General features: G+C 43.4%; 1 protein-coding gene across 2 annotated transcripts in view; it reads left to right on the forward strand.

Annotated features, from left to right (window-relative positions):
- Positions 1-15913, forward strand: part of SP1 (Sp1 transcription factor) — a 34022-nt gene that overhangs the window by 10756 nt on the left and 7353 nt on the right. For both annotated transcript variants that reach the window (XM_073318995.1, XM_073318996.1), the window contains exons 4-5: positions 12470-12635; positions 14798-14997. In XM_073318995.1, the coding sequence (XP_073175096.1) occupies positions 12470-12635; positions 14798-14997 (366 nt within the window). The remainder of the gene's footprint in view (positions 1-12469; positions 12636-14797; positions 14998-15913) is intronic.

Raw genomic sequence — 15913 nt, forward strand, 5'->3', positions numbered from 1 at the left:
TTTTTGCGATGTGGAAAAGACTTTGTGGACATTCTGGGGCATATGACACTTACAGAAGTACTCGATCCACTGTAGTTTCTTTTCTCCTTTCTGCTTCACTTTAAGAAACTAACCTTTTAGCTTTAGGCCATTAACTGCAAAATCTGTGGCACACGGTGGTGAAATGGACAAGGCTTGCATGTTGGACACCTAGTTAATAGTAAAGCACTTTTATATAGTACTGTAGGTATTGCTTTGCTTTTGGTGTTGGTTGCCTTCAAAAGATAGGGATCGTCTACTGCCTGGGTAAAGTGTGTGCTAGGTAAACAGGCTACTGTAATGTGTTCCCATTAGGTGTCTTTGATGCAAGGCATTCAGGACCTTAACTGATGAATGCATGCATGAAAGTACTCAGCTGAGGCTCTTTTTGTAGTGCAAAACAGCTGAGTACAAAAGAGGAGGCTAACATTCATGCCACCTGCCAAGCTCATGCAGCCAGGGGGCGGAGAGTGGAGCTCACAGGGTTTTCCACCTTCCAAACACAGCGGGCTAGTGGCTGGAACAAGGCTGCATTTTTAAATTTCAAATCATTGTTTACCTTTGTGATCTGGATGGAAGCATTCTGTGTGAATTGCTGGAGAGCACAAGCTCTGAATGGCGGCTACTTGGGTCAGGGCACTTGTTTCCTAATCAGGGAGTCCCGCAAGAAGCAGCAGCCTGTGTGGTCAAACAGAATTATTGTAATGTGTTTGTTTACAAAATCTGCACCAAGGAAATACCTTGACTTTGTCTCACCAATTTCTCCTCCTACACTCAATTTGGCTGTCATTCGACCACAGGGGCAACTTGGGCCCCAATCCTGTAGAGGGATCTGTGCAGGCAGACCCTTATGCTCTCACACTGTCCCATTGCATTATGAACCGCACTGGATATTCTCCTTCTCATGTTCCCCTCAATCGCAGTCTTGAGACATTTTGTAGATACTAGCTTTGAGCCTATGCCATCAGTTATAGTGTGAGTTTCTGCTAAGGGTGGTGTAAAATTTTCACTACTTTAGTTTTCTCTGCCATTCTCGGACTATTTGTACCTCAATCCCTTGTGATTAGTTTTGCAGCAGTTTGTTTCCTCTGGCTTCAGATAGTATTTTGTATTCCTGTGGAGCAGTTAGCAGAGATAGTGCTGTCACACTGGGTCTTTCTCTATAACCTTCATCAAAATATGGTGCATCGTTCATGTTTCAGCCATGTTTGAGAATGTGAACCAGTTTCTTCTCCTCTTTCCTTTTCCCACTACCTGCACAAGCATGCTGGTAGAAGGAACTTGGCTTCAGGGTTCAGTAAAGTATTTGAATAGATGCATGCTAAGCCATTGAATGTAGGAGAGGAACAGAGCAAAAATGTTGTTTTTAAAGGCCCATGTCAAAGAAATAACCCTTTGAAACATGTTTCCTTGTGACAGGTTTCAGAGTAGCAGCAGTGTTAGTCTGTATCCGCAAAAAGAAAAGGAGGACTTGTGGCACCTTAGAGACTAAGGTTACCAAATGCATCCCTAACTTGCCCAACTGTGTGTCATAACTCTGTTCTTGTGGGGTTTCCCATAGCTGTTGGGTTGCTGGCACAAATACATGATTTTTTAAATATTTTTTTTAAAGAGACCTTGTATCTGGGGGAGATGAGACCTCCACATGGTGCGTACTCTTGGGGGTGGGAAGAGGGGTAAATTAGGTTCCACTTTAGGGCAAGGAGCCTTGACAAGATCCCTTTTTAACTTACTGTAATTGTTTCATTGATCACATCAAATTACCCAACTTCAGAAAATAATTCAGTTGTGTAATACTTAACGTTCAGTATCTCAGCTTCTTGTAGATGGTTTGTTTCTCTCCCCTCACTCTCCACAAAAGATAGTTTCATTTTAATTGAAGAAATATCCATAATACTGGTATCTGAGAAGTCGAGTCCCCACCTTGTATGATTCAATAAGAGGAAACCGGTTTGTTTGGGAGTTTTTCCCCTGAAACTGTCAAAACAAAACCTTGGTACTGCGTGGCTGGCTTCAGCCAAATTTGAACTCTGTTCAGCTTCAAACCCTTGATAATAGGAAGTGTGTACTGGAAATACTCAGAACATCTTGCCTCATATTACAGCATTGTATTTGCATAGGCTTTTATACTGTCTTTAAGTCAGAGGAAAGTGTAAAGGAAAGCCATTAATTAGTGAAAATGCCCATGTCTTTCATATAACAATGTTCTGGAAATTTTCACTCTGTTTAATTCCATCCATTGCAGTGTTCAGGTTGTGCCAATTTTAAAGTTACTCTCCCTTCTGGAGCCAGAATGAAGTTTCTGAGAACTGTAACTGAGTTGATTTAGCAGACAGATACCACGGGGCTGCTGCAAACTACTCTGCTCAGAGACCTGTTCCTTAGCTTGCACCTCGCTTTAGAACTTTGCCTTGTGCAACTTATGATTCAGGAAAGTATTGGCAGCTATACTGGTTTGACAGGTTTGGTATTCTGTGCAAATGTCCTGCATTGTTTACATCAGATCTGACTGTAAGTAGCGTCTGTTAAAAAGGGGTTAGAATGAGGGACAGGGGATGGATCACTTGATGATTACCTGTTCTGTTCATTCCCTCTGGGGCACCTGGCATTGGCCACTTTCAGAAGACAGGATACTGGGCTAGGTGGACCTTTGATCTGACCCAGTCTGGCCATTCTTATGTATTACTCAGTTGCCACTGTGAAACCAAACTTGTTCTCTTACGTCAGGAAAAAGCGGTTAAAGTTTTGTGAGTTTTTTTTCCCCCCAGAGGAATTCAATTTAATTTAACTTGCAGCATAAAACCCTCTAACAATTAAAGGATATCATAGAACTTGCTGAGTAGCTTCAAGTCATTAAACACCAAACTAAAATACAATTACTCAATATGCTTTAGTATAGCTTCGAAGCAGCACACTCTTCTCCAAGGAGTACCATGTGTTCCCCACTCAGCTGTCCATAACTCAAAAGAATTAACATAGAGCCTCTCCAATTTACACAAATGACTATGATTGCAGATTAATGAATTTTGCAAATTAGCAAGTTAAGCAAACAAGATAAAATCAAGGATACTGCATTGCAAAGTGTACTTTACTTCTTTATGTGGCTAGTGTAGTTTAATTTTATTTGATCTGCTATAGTATCTGTAGTGCAATATATTTTAGAGAAATTACAAATACTGGATAGCGTAGGATCTTGCTGTCGTTCTGGGCTATAAAATCTGCTGAGAAATGGGAAGAGAATGGGGTCTTGGGAGAATTATTGGATTTGTGAGCTAGAAAGCTTCTTTTAATGTTTTTCTGAAGCTACCAACTACCACAGACCAAAAATAAACTTTCGTACACAGAACTATTGCATGTATAAGAAATATTTTGGGTGCGTTTGGATTGGTCACGTTAGTTCCTCTTTGCTTTATTTGTACTTGGCAGTGTCGCTTTAATTAAAAAAAATCTTGTGGCTTTTTTTGTCTCTTTGTAGTATCCGTTACATTTCAGAGTTAAAATTTATTTTCTCATTTAGTGATTTATTTATTTATTTTGCTTTCCTCTTTATCCAGGATGGGTTTAACCGTTGCAAACATTGCAGAGTTTGTATAAGACACAGTTGTGTTCGGATCCTACATAAAGGTGAATATTGTGGGCATTTTTTTCAAGGTCAACAGTGGCGGATCTAAAAATATTCTGTCTAGAATCCAGAGGGCATTCCTCACCCAGTTTTAGAACATAAAAAAAAAAAATCCCAACCTATCATTTTTCTCAGACCAGTGGCTTGAAAAACAAGAAACCACTTTGTCTGTAAAAACCGTCTGCCAAGACTCTCTCGTTTTTGGGTCTTCCGTCTTTAGTGTGAGACTGATGCAGAATTAGCATAGTGCTTACAGCATTTTGAACCCCCCTCCAGAGGCAATCATAGGCCCCCCGTCCATCTTCATACACCGTTACCTACAGGATGTAGTTTGTCTGTTTCCTCCTGATTGTGGTCAGTGAAAGGGCTCCTGTTTTGCTGCATTTGTGTCATCCTTGCTCGTCTTACTTGCTTGTATCTTTCATTTGTACTTCATCCAGTTGGATTAGTAATGGCCACCTAAATTGTGAGACCTTTACCTTAATGCGGTGGCACATTTGGTTACCCTTTAATGCCTGCTTTGCACCGGGGTTCCCCTTTGACACTTAAAATTAAGGTGCTCCAGTGTCTCTGTCAATGTACTGGCACCTGTTTGGTATTTCAGCACCAGAAAGGGGTGGGTGTACTTTGTCTGCAGGTATGTCTGGGAGGAAGGGAGGAGGTATGTCTGTGCTCGGCATGTTCAAACTGTGTTCATACAACAGGATTATGTCCATGATAGGCAATCTTGTTTCACGCTGGCTTTTGCCATGTCAGGTGAAGGAGCAACAGATACATATGGCCAAAGCAGGGGTGAAACTGCTTCAAAATTAAAGGGACCGTATTAGAATTGGGTCAGCTTCATTTTGAAGATGTTGGAGCTGTACGTCCATGGCAACTCTCTCATCAGTCTTATCTGAAAAAATATTCCTTGTTTGGAACCCAGAGCATTGAAAAATATACTTGCATAGCTATTAATATACATCAGTAGGTCTCAACATATTTACCATGGTAGGCCACATATGCAGTTCTCTGTGTTATGTGGGCCGCATTCACACAATATATATACTACTTGTATGACCCTGAGGATGTCACATGGGCTGCAGCTGTATGCTGATCCTGCCGTGGGTTGAGAACCACTGATGTACATTCAATGCTTCTGTAACCTGGGAATGGTCTGTGATCTGGGCAGAATGATTTGACAAGCAGTCTATATTAATGAAGATGATGAAAGTAAATTGTCAGGCTTTGTTCCTTCTCATAAAATACCGCTGTATTCTGGTGACTTCAGAGCATTCTGCTATGTGAAGAATGAAGAGTGCATGCCTTCCCTTTTTTTTAGTGGTCTTTTTTCCCCCTCTTGCAATAATTTATGCCATGATTAGAATCAAATAATTGCTTGCCAGAATGAACCCTTTTTTTTCTTCTGTTTATGAAATGCCAACAGAAGATGGCGTAGAAATGTAGTTTTTTGCATGTTTGAAGATTGGAATGAGGCTAGGAGTCAGTAATGACAGGAAGCTGGGGTTTTTCAGGCCCATTGTTGTGTTTGTACATATCTCTTGTGCACATTTTTACTCATGTAACAGCAGTTCCTCAAAGACGGCACACAAATGATAGAGTGTATGCACAGTGCTATACAGGCTGTTGTTAATTTACGAAGTTAAAAAAAAATCCTTGTTTCCCTCCGCTCTGTTGTCAGAGTGTAAACATGTTGCAAGAACTTGAGTAATGAAAATGTTCTGTCCTAAAATTGCTAAACTTTGTAGGGAGCCTGGAATGCTGCTGCTGACTAGTACAGGAGCTCCAAGCCAAGACTTTCAAAAGTGACTAGAAAGCTTGTGTGGGTTTTGTTTGTTTTGGGGTTCCTTTTTTTGGGGGGAGGGGGCTTATCTTGAGACATCAGCCCTCTTTAAAGGTGTTACAGAAAGTGCTAAGCCGCCTATAGTGGCAAACTCACGCATCCGATGAAGTGAGCTGTAGCTCACGAAAGCTTATGCTCAAACAAATTTGTTAATCTCTAAGGTGCCACAAGTCCTCCTTTTCTCCTAGTGTAGGTGCTTTTGCTGATATGTCTTATACCTGGTTCCCAAAGGAAACAAGCTGTAGTAGCAAAAGCACTTTAACGGTGGTATAAAGGCATAGGGCTTTTGCCAGTAGAGAAATATCATTTAAAAAATGACACTCTCTAACTGACATTACTGTGCCAGCAAAAATTTCTAGTGTAAACCTGTCCTGAATCACTAGCCACTTAAAAAAACCATACTTCAGTTCATGGCGGTAGCTGTTTTAAATAATCTAGCAAGTGTTTTCTGGGGCAAGATACTGCATTTGTGTCTAAAAATTGTTACATTGTGTTTACCTGAGAAGCCAATGCTAGTACGGCCTGAAAAGGAAGGCCAAACTGTCCTAAGAACTTAAATTTAATTGTGTGAATGGGCTAGTCACATGGATTTTATTTGCAGTTTTTTTTCAATTGGTTCTAACCTGGTCAGTCAGCCTGCAGTGTTTATTGTTTCCTTTCCCTTCATCCTTCTCAGTGGTGTTTATATGATGCCATTTGTTTACATATGTTCCTAGCAGCATTGAAGAATTTGGAGTTGATTGTGTATGTTCAGATACCAAGTGACCAGATCAGATAATGAATTGTACTGCGCTTCAAAAATGTCTGAGGGAAGTGTTGTGCAATGCATGGTTGCTTCTGAGAGTTCCCATGGGGTATGCTTGTTCTAGGACTGATATTTTGTTGGGTTACAGAGTAGTAGCCGTGTTAGTCTGTATTCACAGAAAGAAAAGGAGGACTTGTGGCACCTTAGAGACTAACCAATTTATTTGAGCATAAGCTTTCGTGAGCTACGGCTCACTTCATCGGATGCTGAGCTGCTGCCCTTTTATTTTAAGTTCCCACTTTTGAGGTGCACACTGAGCTTATTTGCAAATTGTGATTGAGCTCCCTCATCCAAAAAATAGTGTTCATTAACTCTTTCCCTGCAAAGTAAACCATTAGGCAAGAGAGTCTGATTCTCTCTCTCCCTCCCCACCCCCATTGGTTTTGTCTGGTGCTCCTAGCCATATACTGGTTCTTGCAGCCTAAGGCCTCATTGATTACAGCCATGAGTGCAAGTGCTTAGTGCAGGCAGGCGAAACCAGCAATTGCACTAGTGGTATTTTCCCTACTTTCAAACAGTCGTCAGCTCCCTTGGTGCAAATAGTGTCTTTGCCTGCAGACGGTAGGGGTTGTATTGATGCAGCTGTTCTGATGGCTGTAAGCAGGGCAAATTCCGGTGCTTGGACAAGACCTAATTTTGGGGATGGGAGAGGAAGAGAAAACGTGTAATGTTTAAAAGTATATATAGTCATTTTATACATATTCTCTTGCCCACAGTCAAATATGTAGCTTTTCGTGTACTTCACAGGTCTCTGGAGCCCTTAACACATGTTAGATGGTCACTGACATCTGAAGTTAGCCATTTATTTATATATTGTTCTTAGCTTGACTCTTGGGCCTTCTGCCATGTCTTTATTCCTATAGGATTAGGACTATAGTGACACCTGCTGGTGAAAGCAGACTTATTAATCAACTAAGAATAGTTGGTTAGGTCTCAGAGGGGTAGTAGCCATGTTAGTCTGTATCCATGTTGTAATCCTCGTTGTAGTAGTTGGTTAGGCAACTTCTTGTGAACCTTTTACCCAATCAGCATTGCTCAAAATGGGACACTGTTCTTCAGCTGCAGGAATAGAGTCTAATACTGATCGTTAAGTGCTGTGTTTTGACTGGAGAGTCTCAACATTTAAATTCTGCGTGGCTGTAACCTCTCATATCTCAGTGAAGGTGTTTTCATGTTTGAAGTATCTTAGAGTGAAAATTTCACAGTGGTCTGGGTTTAAATCTAATAATTTTTCCTGTCTTGCAAAGATAGAGGTGGCCTTTTCACTTCACACCCAATCCCTCAAACAGTCTCATTCTTTCTTTTCAAGTCTTTGCACTTTGTGGTGTGGTGTTCTTTAACAAGCATGTTCTAACTATGGAGAGTGAAGCTTCTTGTCGTTATGTATAGAGAGAGTTATGGGAAATAACAGCTGGGTTGAGGCTGCAGAGCTGCTTGACAAAGAATGTGCGTGGGTGCTGCTTTTGCAGCCTCGGAAAGCTTGTAATCTGTAGCTCTGCTTCTCTCCATAATCGCCTCGTAATCCCAGAGGAAGAACTGAATTTTCAAAGGGTCTCAACCGAGTCTAAATGACACATGCAAGGTTTTGAGGCAGCTTTTGAAAATGGATATCAGTAATTCCAGGATATCTGGGTGTTTATCTCTTCCGGGCAGGTTTCTCCAAACACTAGCCTTTGAAAGCACACCCCCTTTTCCATGACACCCCCACCCCACCCCCGCAATATTATACTAGTACCTTGATGCACTCAAAAACACCCACTTCCGTTAACGGCATAGCATGTCTCCCAGCGCTAGGGCACTGTCTATACGGACGCATTACAGCGCTAAAACTTGCTGCGTTCAGCGGGATGTTTTTTCAGACCCCTGACCGAGAAAGTTGTAGCACTGTAAATTGTCAGTGTAGACAAGCCCTAAGACAGCACAGCACTTAGCACAAGGCAGCTGCAAACATGAAGTGAGCCGATCCCTGCCCAGCAAGCTTTCAGTCTAAGTAGAGGAGTCCAGCAAAGGATGGGAGGGGAAACAGAGGCATCAAGAGGTGGGGTTGCCCGACGCCATGCAGCAAATGAGTACTGGAGCTGGGAACAGAACTCTGGTCTTCTGAGACCTGGACTAGTACATTGTCCGCTGGCCCATGCTTCACCTCTCTTCCTTGGTTTTCTGTGTCTTGAAGAAGACTTTTTAAATCAGGAATTTTAAATGGTCCCACACACTCTAATGGGTTTAAGCTAGTCCATACTGAAAGGCTTATTTGTGAGCTCTGTACAGGTCTGTTGTCTATATACTTGAATTGCTTTAGCTAAACTGAGAGAGCCTAGCTTTGGATCTGCTAAGCTTTAACTAGACTGGTCTGTATTGTGCAGAACTAATTCATGTGAATTGTCTGTGTTCAGTTGGTAGGCCTGTCTGTCTACAAGTTGTTTTTAATGCACAGTTCCTTAACCTTGTGGTATTGTTTATTGATTTACAGCAGAGGTTCTCAAACTTTTGTACTGGTGATCCCTTTCACACAGCAAGCCTCTGAGTGTGACCCCCCCCCCATAAATTAAAAACACTTTTTTATATAGTTAATACCATTATAAATGCTGGAGGCAAAGTGGGGCTTGGGGTGGAGGCTGACAGCTTGTGACCCCCCCAGGTAATAACCTCATGATCCCCTGAGGGGTCCCGACCCCCAGTTTGAGAACCCCTGATTTAGGGATATAGATAATCTTTTAGGATTCTAATAAAGAAAAATTACTCATCTCACTTGGTTACAATCTGCCTAAGTGCTATACTTGTGGTATCCCAGATCCTTCACTTCATAACCCTTCTCCATATCACTAAAATAATTCCATACTTTATCAGCAACCTGAGTAGTAGCTTAAATGGCTGGTATTGAGAGGGTTAACCTCTCATTTTGCTCATTAGTATTGCACAACAGAGGATTGATTCACTTTTGTACGTGGACATTAACAGTCATTTTGATTTGAATCAATACAGACTATGGCAACTCCACTGAATTCCAAACCATACCTTAGTGCCCAAATTCACATTGCCACAAGAAGCTTCCTTCTGCTTCTAACTGATAAGGAAATTCACAACACATTAATCTCCTTCAGACTTGCCTACGGAGAAACTGCAATGGAGTGGCACCAATTGCAAGCTGACTGGAGCCTTACTGTCTTCATTTATTTGCTCTGATACAAGCCATCTGTGATAGCTGTTGGTGTACTACACCAGTGCAAACCCCAAGCTGCTATAAAACAGTTTGCACAGGCTCGGCCTATTCCAGTTTCCTGCAGCGTGAGCTGCACCTGTGCAAACAGCAGCTGATGATGGTTGTGTTTTAAAAATCAGGTCACTCTTTGGGGGAGGGCCTGTATCTTATCAACCAAATGGCCCCCCAGATTTGCACCTCAGACTACACCCGGGATCCTGAAGCGACATTCCAAATTTCAAACTGATCACAGTATGGATTTTAGGAAAGGATCAAAAATTTGGCTTTAAACAGCAACCTTAACTATGCTACAGCTCTTACAATGCCATAATCGCTTCATGCATCAGTCCAATGAAAACATATGAGTTTAAATCTGTTGTTGGACCTATTGGCATATGTTAATTGCAGCTGAAAACAGATTACACAGCCTGCTGTTTCTGCACCACTTACTGTGTTTTCAGCATTAAAATAATCACGCAGTGGAGCTTGAAGGAAAGTAAAACACTTGAGAAGTGTAGCTAGGGTTATTGAAGAAGCAATTAGATGACAGCATAAGCGTGGAGCAATAAAATGGAAATGAAAATTGATAGGCTTAAAAGCTTGCCATCCCTCCCACCCCCCCTTTACAAATGTTTAATATGTTCGTCTGTATTTGGAAGCTTGTCGGTGACACGCTTTAGTTCCTATGGTTTTTGTAATTAGGTATCGCTCCTTGAGATGGAGAATGCCTCGCGTGAACCGTGCCAGACGATTTTTCAACTTTATACATCTCTTTCTGTGCTCGCAGTCATTAGCCAGCTAGCGAGCGCCAACAATATCTGCGTTGATAGACGCTACTAAAACTACAGTCTCTCCCAGGCTGCTTTATTTATTGCTGTTCCTCATTTTATTGTTGGGAGGCTTTGCATCTGTTTTGTGGATTAGCTCCTGGATTGTTGCTTTAATCATTTTAAACTAAACAGATACTTAAAGGAAAACTGTCCTCATTCTGATCAGCCTAGCAGTCTAAAAGTACCAAAGAGAGAAACTTTTTTGCTTTGAATAAACCGTGAGACATTATTAAAACCTCTAAAATTTGCACGCATCTGGCCTTTGTGTTGCAAGTGGAAACTGACTATGTTTTTTTCCATTCCTGCTTGCTGCCAGGATCTGAAAGAATGTCATTTTTAGTGTATGGCTAGCGCTGGGCACGGAAATGCCAGCTTGCAATGGAAAGGCTACTCCATTTCTGTCTGGGCAAGGTGAGAACTGCCCTTCTGCTCCTGCTTCATCTTCGCCTTTAAGCTCATCAAACACACAGTCTACAACTGTTGCCTTGACTTGGGAATAATGTTAGCTAAGTAGTGACCTTGGCGAAAATACAGGCTGTCCTATGCCCTAACTCTCTCTGCTGCCCATAAGACACAAGTAACCAGCATGTTAGGATGTTGGCTGTAATATTGTTCTGTGTTATACCCTGTGTATTACTCAGGAATCTGCCCATTTCAGAGCTGTGCCAGAGGAAACTGTACATTTTCCATTCAGTAACAATAAAGGAGTTCTTTAGTTTATGCTGATGCCGACTCTGGTAACATGTATTTAACATAGTTGGAACTTTTTACATTTGCAAACGTACTGTAAGCACTTCTGAAAAGTTCTACTTACAACAGAACTTCTGAGACTGAACTTTCCATTAATCCGAGGTCTGTTTTGTTGCCTTGAAATCTGCATAGTGTGAGAATTGTGTAGATTGTCTCTGGGGTCTGTACGTTTAGAATACTAAAGTTCTGGCTGGACTTTATGCTCACAGTTCTTGCCAGAAGTGGTACATGCTTGGCCTAGGGAAATGCTGTGTAATATAACTTGGCTGCAGACTTTTGTGTGTACTCTCAGGTTTAGCTTTAAAATTGTAGACACTTTTTGGAAGCTGGGGGCAAGAGAAGAGTAAAGTCACAGTCAGTAATCCAGAGTGCGTTTTACTGAAGTACATACTTTCATAGCTATGATTATGTAGCCCAGCTAATAAAGTCTCAGACTTACAAACAAGTAAGAGAAGAGAGACCCATTCTTTGGAAATCTGAACATCTGGAGTGAAATCCTGGTCCCCGAGGAGTCAATTGCAGTTTTGCTACTGACTTCGGTGGTGGAGTTTTGCACGCTTATTTTGTCTCTGTTTTCCAGAGTGGGTTAACCAAAATGGTTTAAATAGTTGGCAGATAAGAATATTGACTTACTCAATTCTATTTTCCTGAAAGACACACATGCTCTACAACTGCCTTAAACCTCGATAACTCTGGCAAATCTATGGAGTAAAGAAAGGAAGTTTTGTTTTGATCTCCTCTCCTGGGTCCATTTTGGATAAGGATGCCAGTGATTCGTTGGGGGAGGAGAAAGTCAAAAAGTAACTTGTTCAGTGTTCCCTAAGGGGAGTCGGGGAGGATTGGACCAGGTTGTTTCTTTTTGACCCTGACAATGGTTTGTGTAAGGAAGCTTTGTACAGGAAACGGGGGTGGGGCAAAATTAATAACTTCCCAAATCTAAATTGAGACCGCAGAAGGGTCTGTAGAGGGGCAGCTAACTCCTGGCCACATGACTGTCTAGAAAATACAGTGGGAGAATTCACCAAGATTAGTCCACAATAGAATCCAACTGACACCATCAAGACCCCCATCCATAGGTAATAGTAGAGTTTGGTCGGGATTTTTACATCTACACTTAGCAGAGCATTTATGCTCTTCGCTCCATTTACTTGTATTTAAAGTGCCTTGGCAAGGGTGGAGCTGCTTTACAAATATCACTGTGGACTTCCATTCTTCACTCAGGACGCCCCCTTCGTAGGAGCTCCTTCAGATGTGTGGCATGACTCTCTATCACGTGTATAAAATGCCAGCTAGCAATTAGACGAGTGATTGTAGTTGTTTTTCCTTCTTTTTAATTTCCTCATTGGTTAGGGTTTGCTGGTTAAGATGTTGATCCAAAAGTAATGCAGATATTTCCCTCTAGGTGATCATGGTGCTCAGTTGGGCCTGCATGGTGGAGGGGGTGACGGAATGGGAGACGAAAACGCTACTGTGGAAGAAGGGGAGACTAGTCCAGACCCACAGCCACAAGGCCGAAGGATGCGGAGAGAAGCCTGCACCTGCCCATACTGCAAAGACAGCGAAGGACGGTAGGATTTGCTAACTGGGTACCTCAAACTGTAAGCGGGATTGTCAATATGATGGTAGGGAGTTTCAGAAACCCAGAGGGATGGAGACTGTAAGTCACTTAGCAGCCTTGGCCTTCAAGAACTAAAGTCAATCCAGGCTGCACTCTTAATAAAATAGGTTGACAGGTCGGATGATTACAGTAGTGCTCTCTCCCGGGAGCCCTAGGACCAGGTCTGGTGAAGGGTGGGTAACAGTAATTTTGGGGCACATGCTGGGTGCCTCATATTAAACTGACGTGGTCAGAACTGAGCAATCTTGGTCTCTCCGCTTCCCATCCTTGTAGAACTGGAATAGTGGAGTGAGGGGCTGATGATGTCAGACTGGGTTGGCATCAGCTCAGTTGCATGAGAGGAGGAGGGAAACTTGCACTAAATCTACTAACGTTCTGCTTTGGTTTCAGCTAGTGTTATAGTTCCTGGGTGCTCCTGAAACTAAACTTACACATGGAAGCTGTTCAGAGTCTTTTGTTTTGTTTTTCCCCTTAAAACTTCGCCATGAGTAACTGAAAGATTTTTACTGTCTCTGGATTGAACGTGCACTGCGTTCGCGGTCATCAGGTTATAAAGTGTTTGCTTCAGTGGCTTCCTCTTCCATTGCTAAAGTATTATCGGGTGCAGAAAAAGGGCTAAACCTCATGGCTGAAATGAGCATGTTCCTGTTGTGAGAAATTGAGGGCTGAGCCCTGTATATTCCTGTGGCCTGGGTTCTTCTGCCAGAGAACAGTGCTCCAGAATGGCAGGGTTTGTTTAAAAATGGGGAGAGACTGGTCAGAGTGAGGCGGAGTGGAGTCTAGGCTCCTAGTGTCTACTCTGTGCTTCGGTTCCTGCATTGGAGAAATGCAGCTAGCTCCCTGCCTCGCTGGTGAGGAGACCTTAGCACGTGTTAAAGCTTTGAGCGGTATCGCAGAAGGCGCTAAAGTAGGGCTGAAACAAAATACAGAGTCAGCGTAAACCCCACAAGGCCAGAAATGTGCATCGGAGACCGTAATTCCCTCCTTTTTGGCACCTCGTCATGCCTAGGTCTTTAGGGGGTATCTCCAAACAGTGGCAGGGCCATTGGTGTACATTAAGGACAGAATTTCAGTTGTCAGCTATGTGACGGGCCTGCCTGGCCAGTAGCGGTCGCTCAGAATGAACAGCAGCTTGAGCTCCCCTTTAAAATCTGTGAACACAGCCATTCCCGTTCCCTCCGTCCCCTCCCTCCCACTGCCTCTTCCTCTTTTCCCATTGACTTGCTCTTCATGTCATACCCCGCGTGCCCCATTGCTGGGCTCGGCCCGCATGCCCCATTGCTTTCACAGTGGCTTTGTTACACTGGAGAATTTTTAGTTAAAAATGTACTGAAAAGGGGAGTGGGGAGAGACCCCATGGAACAAAAAGTTTCTTACACACACAGTGAAAATAGGGACAGATTTGTTGAGGAGCCACCTGCCGGGCCATGTCTTCTGACGACTCCTGAAGAGGTTCCTGTTCTGTTTTTTCACTGAGGATTTAAGTGACTCCTCTGTGGCCCCTCTGAAGCCCTCACATCCACCATCTCTTCCCCCCCCCCCCGACTTAGACTTTTTAAAACTGGCAGTTTACCTGCTCGTAACAGTTCCCAGTCTGACTTTAATTGGGGAGTATTTTCGTGCACATGTGGTACAGGTTTGACTCTCCCAATAACACTTCACTCTTTATAAGAACCTGTCATCCAAAGGTGTGGATACAGTTACCAACCCAATAGTGCTCAGCATCTTTTACCTCTGGAGTACCTTGTAGCCACCAATCCCCAAGGATGCGGACGTCCTCTTCGTTTGACAGAGGGTTAGACTGAAGCATCGAGTGGGAGCTGACTTGCTGGTGGTCATAGAGCAGAGCCAAGACTAGAGAGCCCTGATTCCTCTAGCCAGGAGACCGTCCTTCCCACTTCCCTGTGTTTCTAATGTCAGCCCAGCATCTGAGCAGTAAGTAGGCATGTCTAGTCAGTGCTCTGATCAGTGACTGGTAACCTGGGGTTTCCATTGTGTGAGCTCAGCAGCCACGCCGGATGCCACGTTTAGGAAGCTGATGTTTCACCTCCCTGTTAGCGAGAGTTGAGAGGCTCTGTAAATTAATGTCTTGATTGATCTGGATTCTTCCAGGGGTTCTGGGGATCCCGGTAAGAAGAAGCAGCACATCTGCCACATCCCAGGCTGCGGGAAGGTGTATGGCAAGACATCCCACCTGCGGGCTCACCTCCGGTGGCATACTGGGGAGAGACCTTTCGTCTGCAGCTGGATGTTCTGCGGGAAGCGCTTCACGCGCAGTGACGAGCTGCAGCGGCATAAGCGCACGCACACAGGTAAGCCCGGGAACCTGCCCTGGCTGCGAAGGGAGCAAAGGTGCACTTAAAGCCGGGGCTGGGGGAGCCTTCACATTTTCTCTAGCCTTGTATGTATGTTGCAAGGGTTTCCAAGATCCTTGTGATTGCCAGCGCTCTCCACTATATGCCTGGTGTTGCCCAGTGTTCATCATCTGTTGCTTTGGGTTTCTGCAGTACAAGTATATTTACAGGTTCTGTCACGAGCTGTACAAAACCATGACTCTTCTGTTCATTCGCAGCTGCATTAAGTGAATCCTCTGCAGTACTTTCAGCTGAGAAGTTTTCCTCGCCTTAGGAGCCCCGAAACAAGGAACAGCTAGAACTGTTCAGAAAGCCGCCCGCAGGGGGAAGTAACATTCAGAGTAGGGGGAGATAAATGTGAGAGGGTCTGAGAGGCCATCATGGAGACAGAGCCAAAGAAATAACACATCTGAGCCCGATCTCACTCTTGAGAGCATCCACACTGAGCAGAGCCCTGTTGAAATCCGGGGGAGCTCTTTGTGAGTGCATGATTCACAGTTCAGGGTTAGGGCCTTCAATGTTATAGGGGAGAGGGTGTGTTTTACTCCACATAATAAATTCAGTTTGGCAGGTGGGTGGATGAATTCTTCTTTGCTACATCCCACATAATTCTGAGACTTTGGTTCTAGTGCTGTAACTAAATGGCTTTTGACACCTGGTATGTTTTCATCACCAGTAAATCTGCTTTGGTCAGAAGTTGTATAAAGTGAAAGAGAAAGCCGGTGAGAGGAGAATATGAAGACACTTGGATGTTAGCAGCTGGCGGAAGGCACTGACTGCAAGTCTTGTGAGAGCAGGACTCCGCCCCTCAGAAATAAGCTATCTTTCACTGAAGGGCAGTTGAAAAGTGCTGCGCCCCCTCTCTCTCCCTTAA

This window comes from Lepidochelys kempii, chromosome 20 (genome assembly GCF_965140265.1).
Source record: "Lepidochelys kempii isolate rLepKem1 chromosome 20, rLepKem1.hap2, whole genome shotgun sequence".
In the NCBI taxonomy this organism is placed as follows: Eukaryota; Metazoa; Chordata; order Testudines; family Cheloniidae; genus Lepidochelys; species Lepidochelys kempii.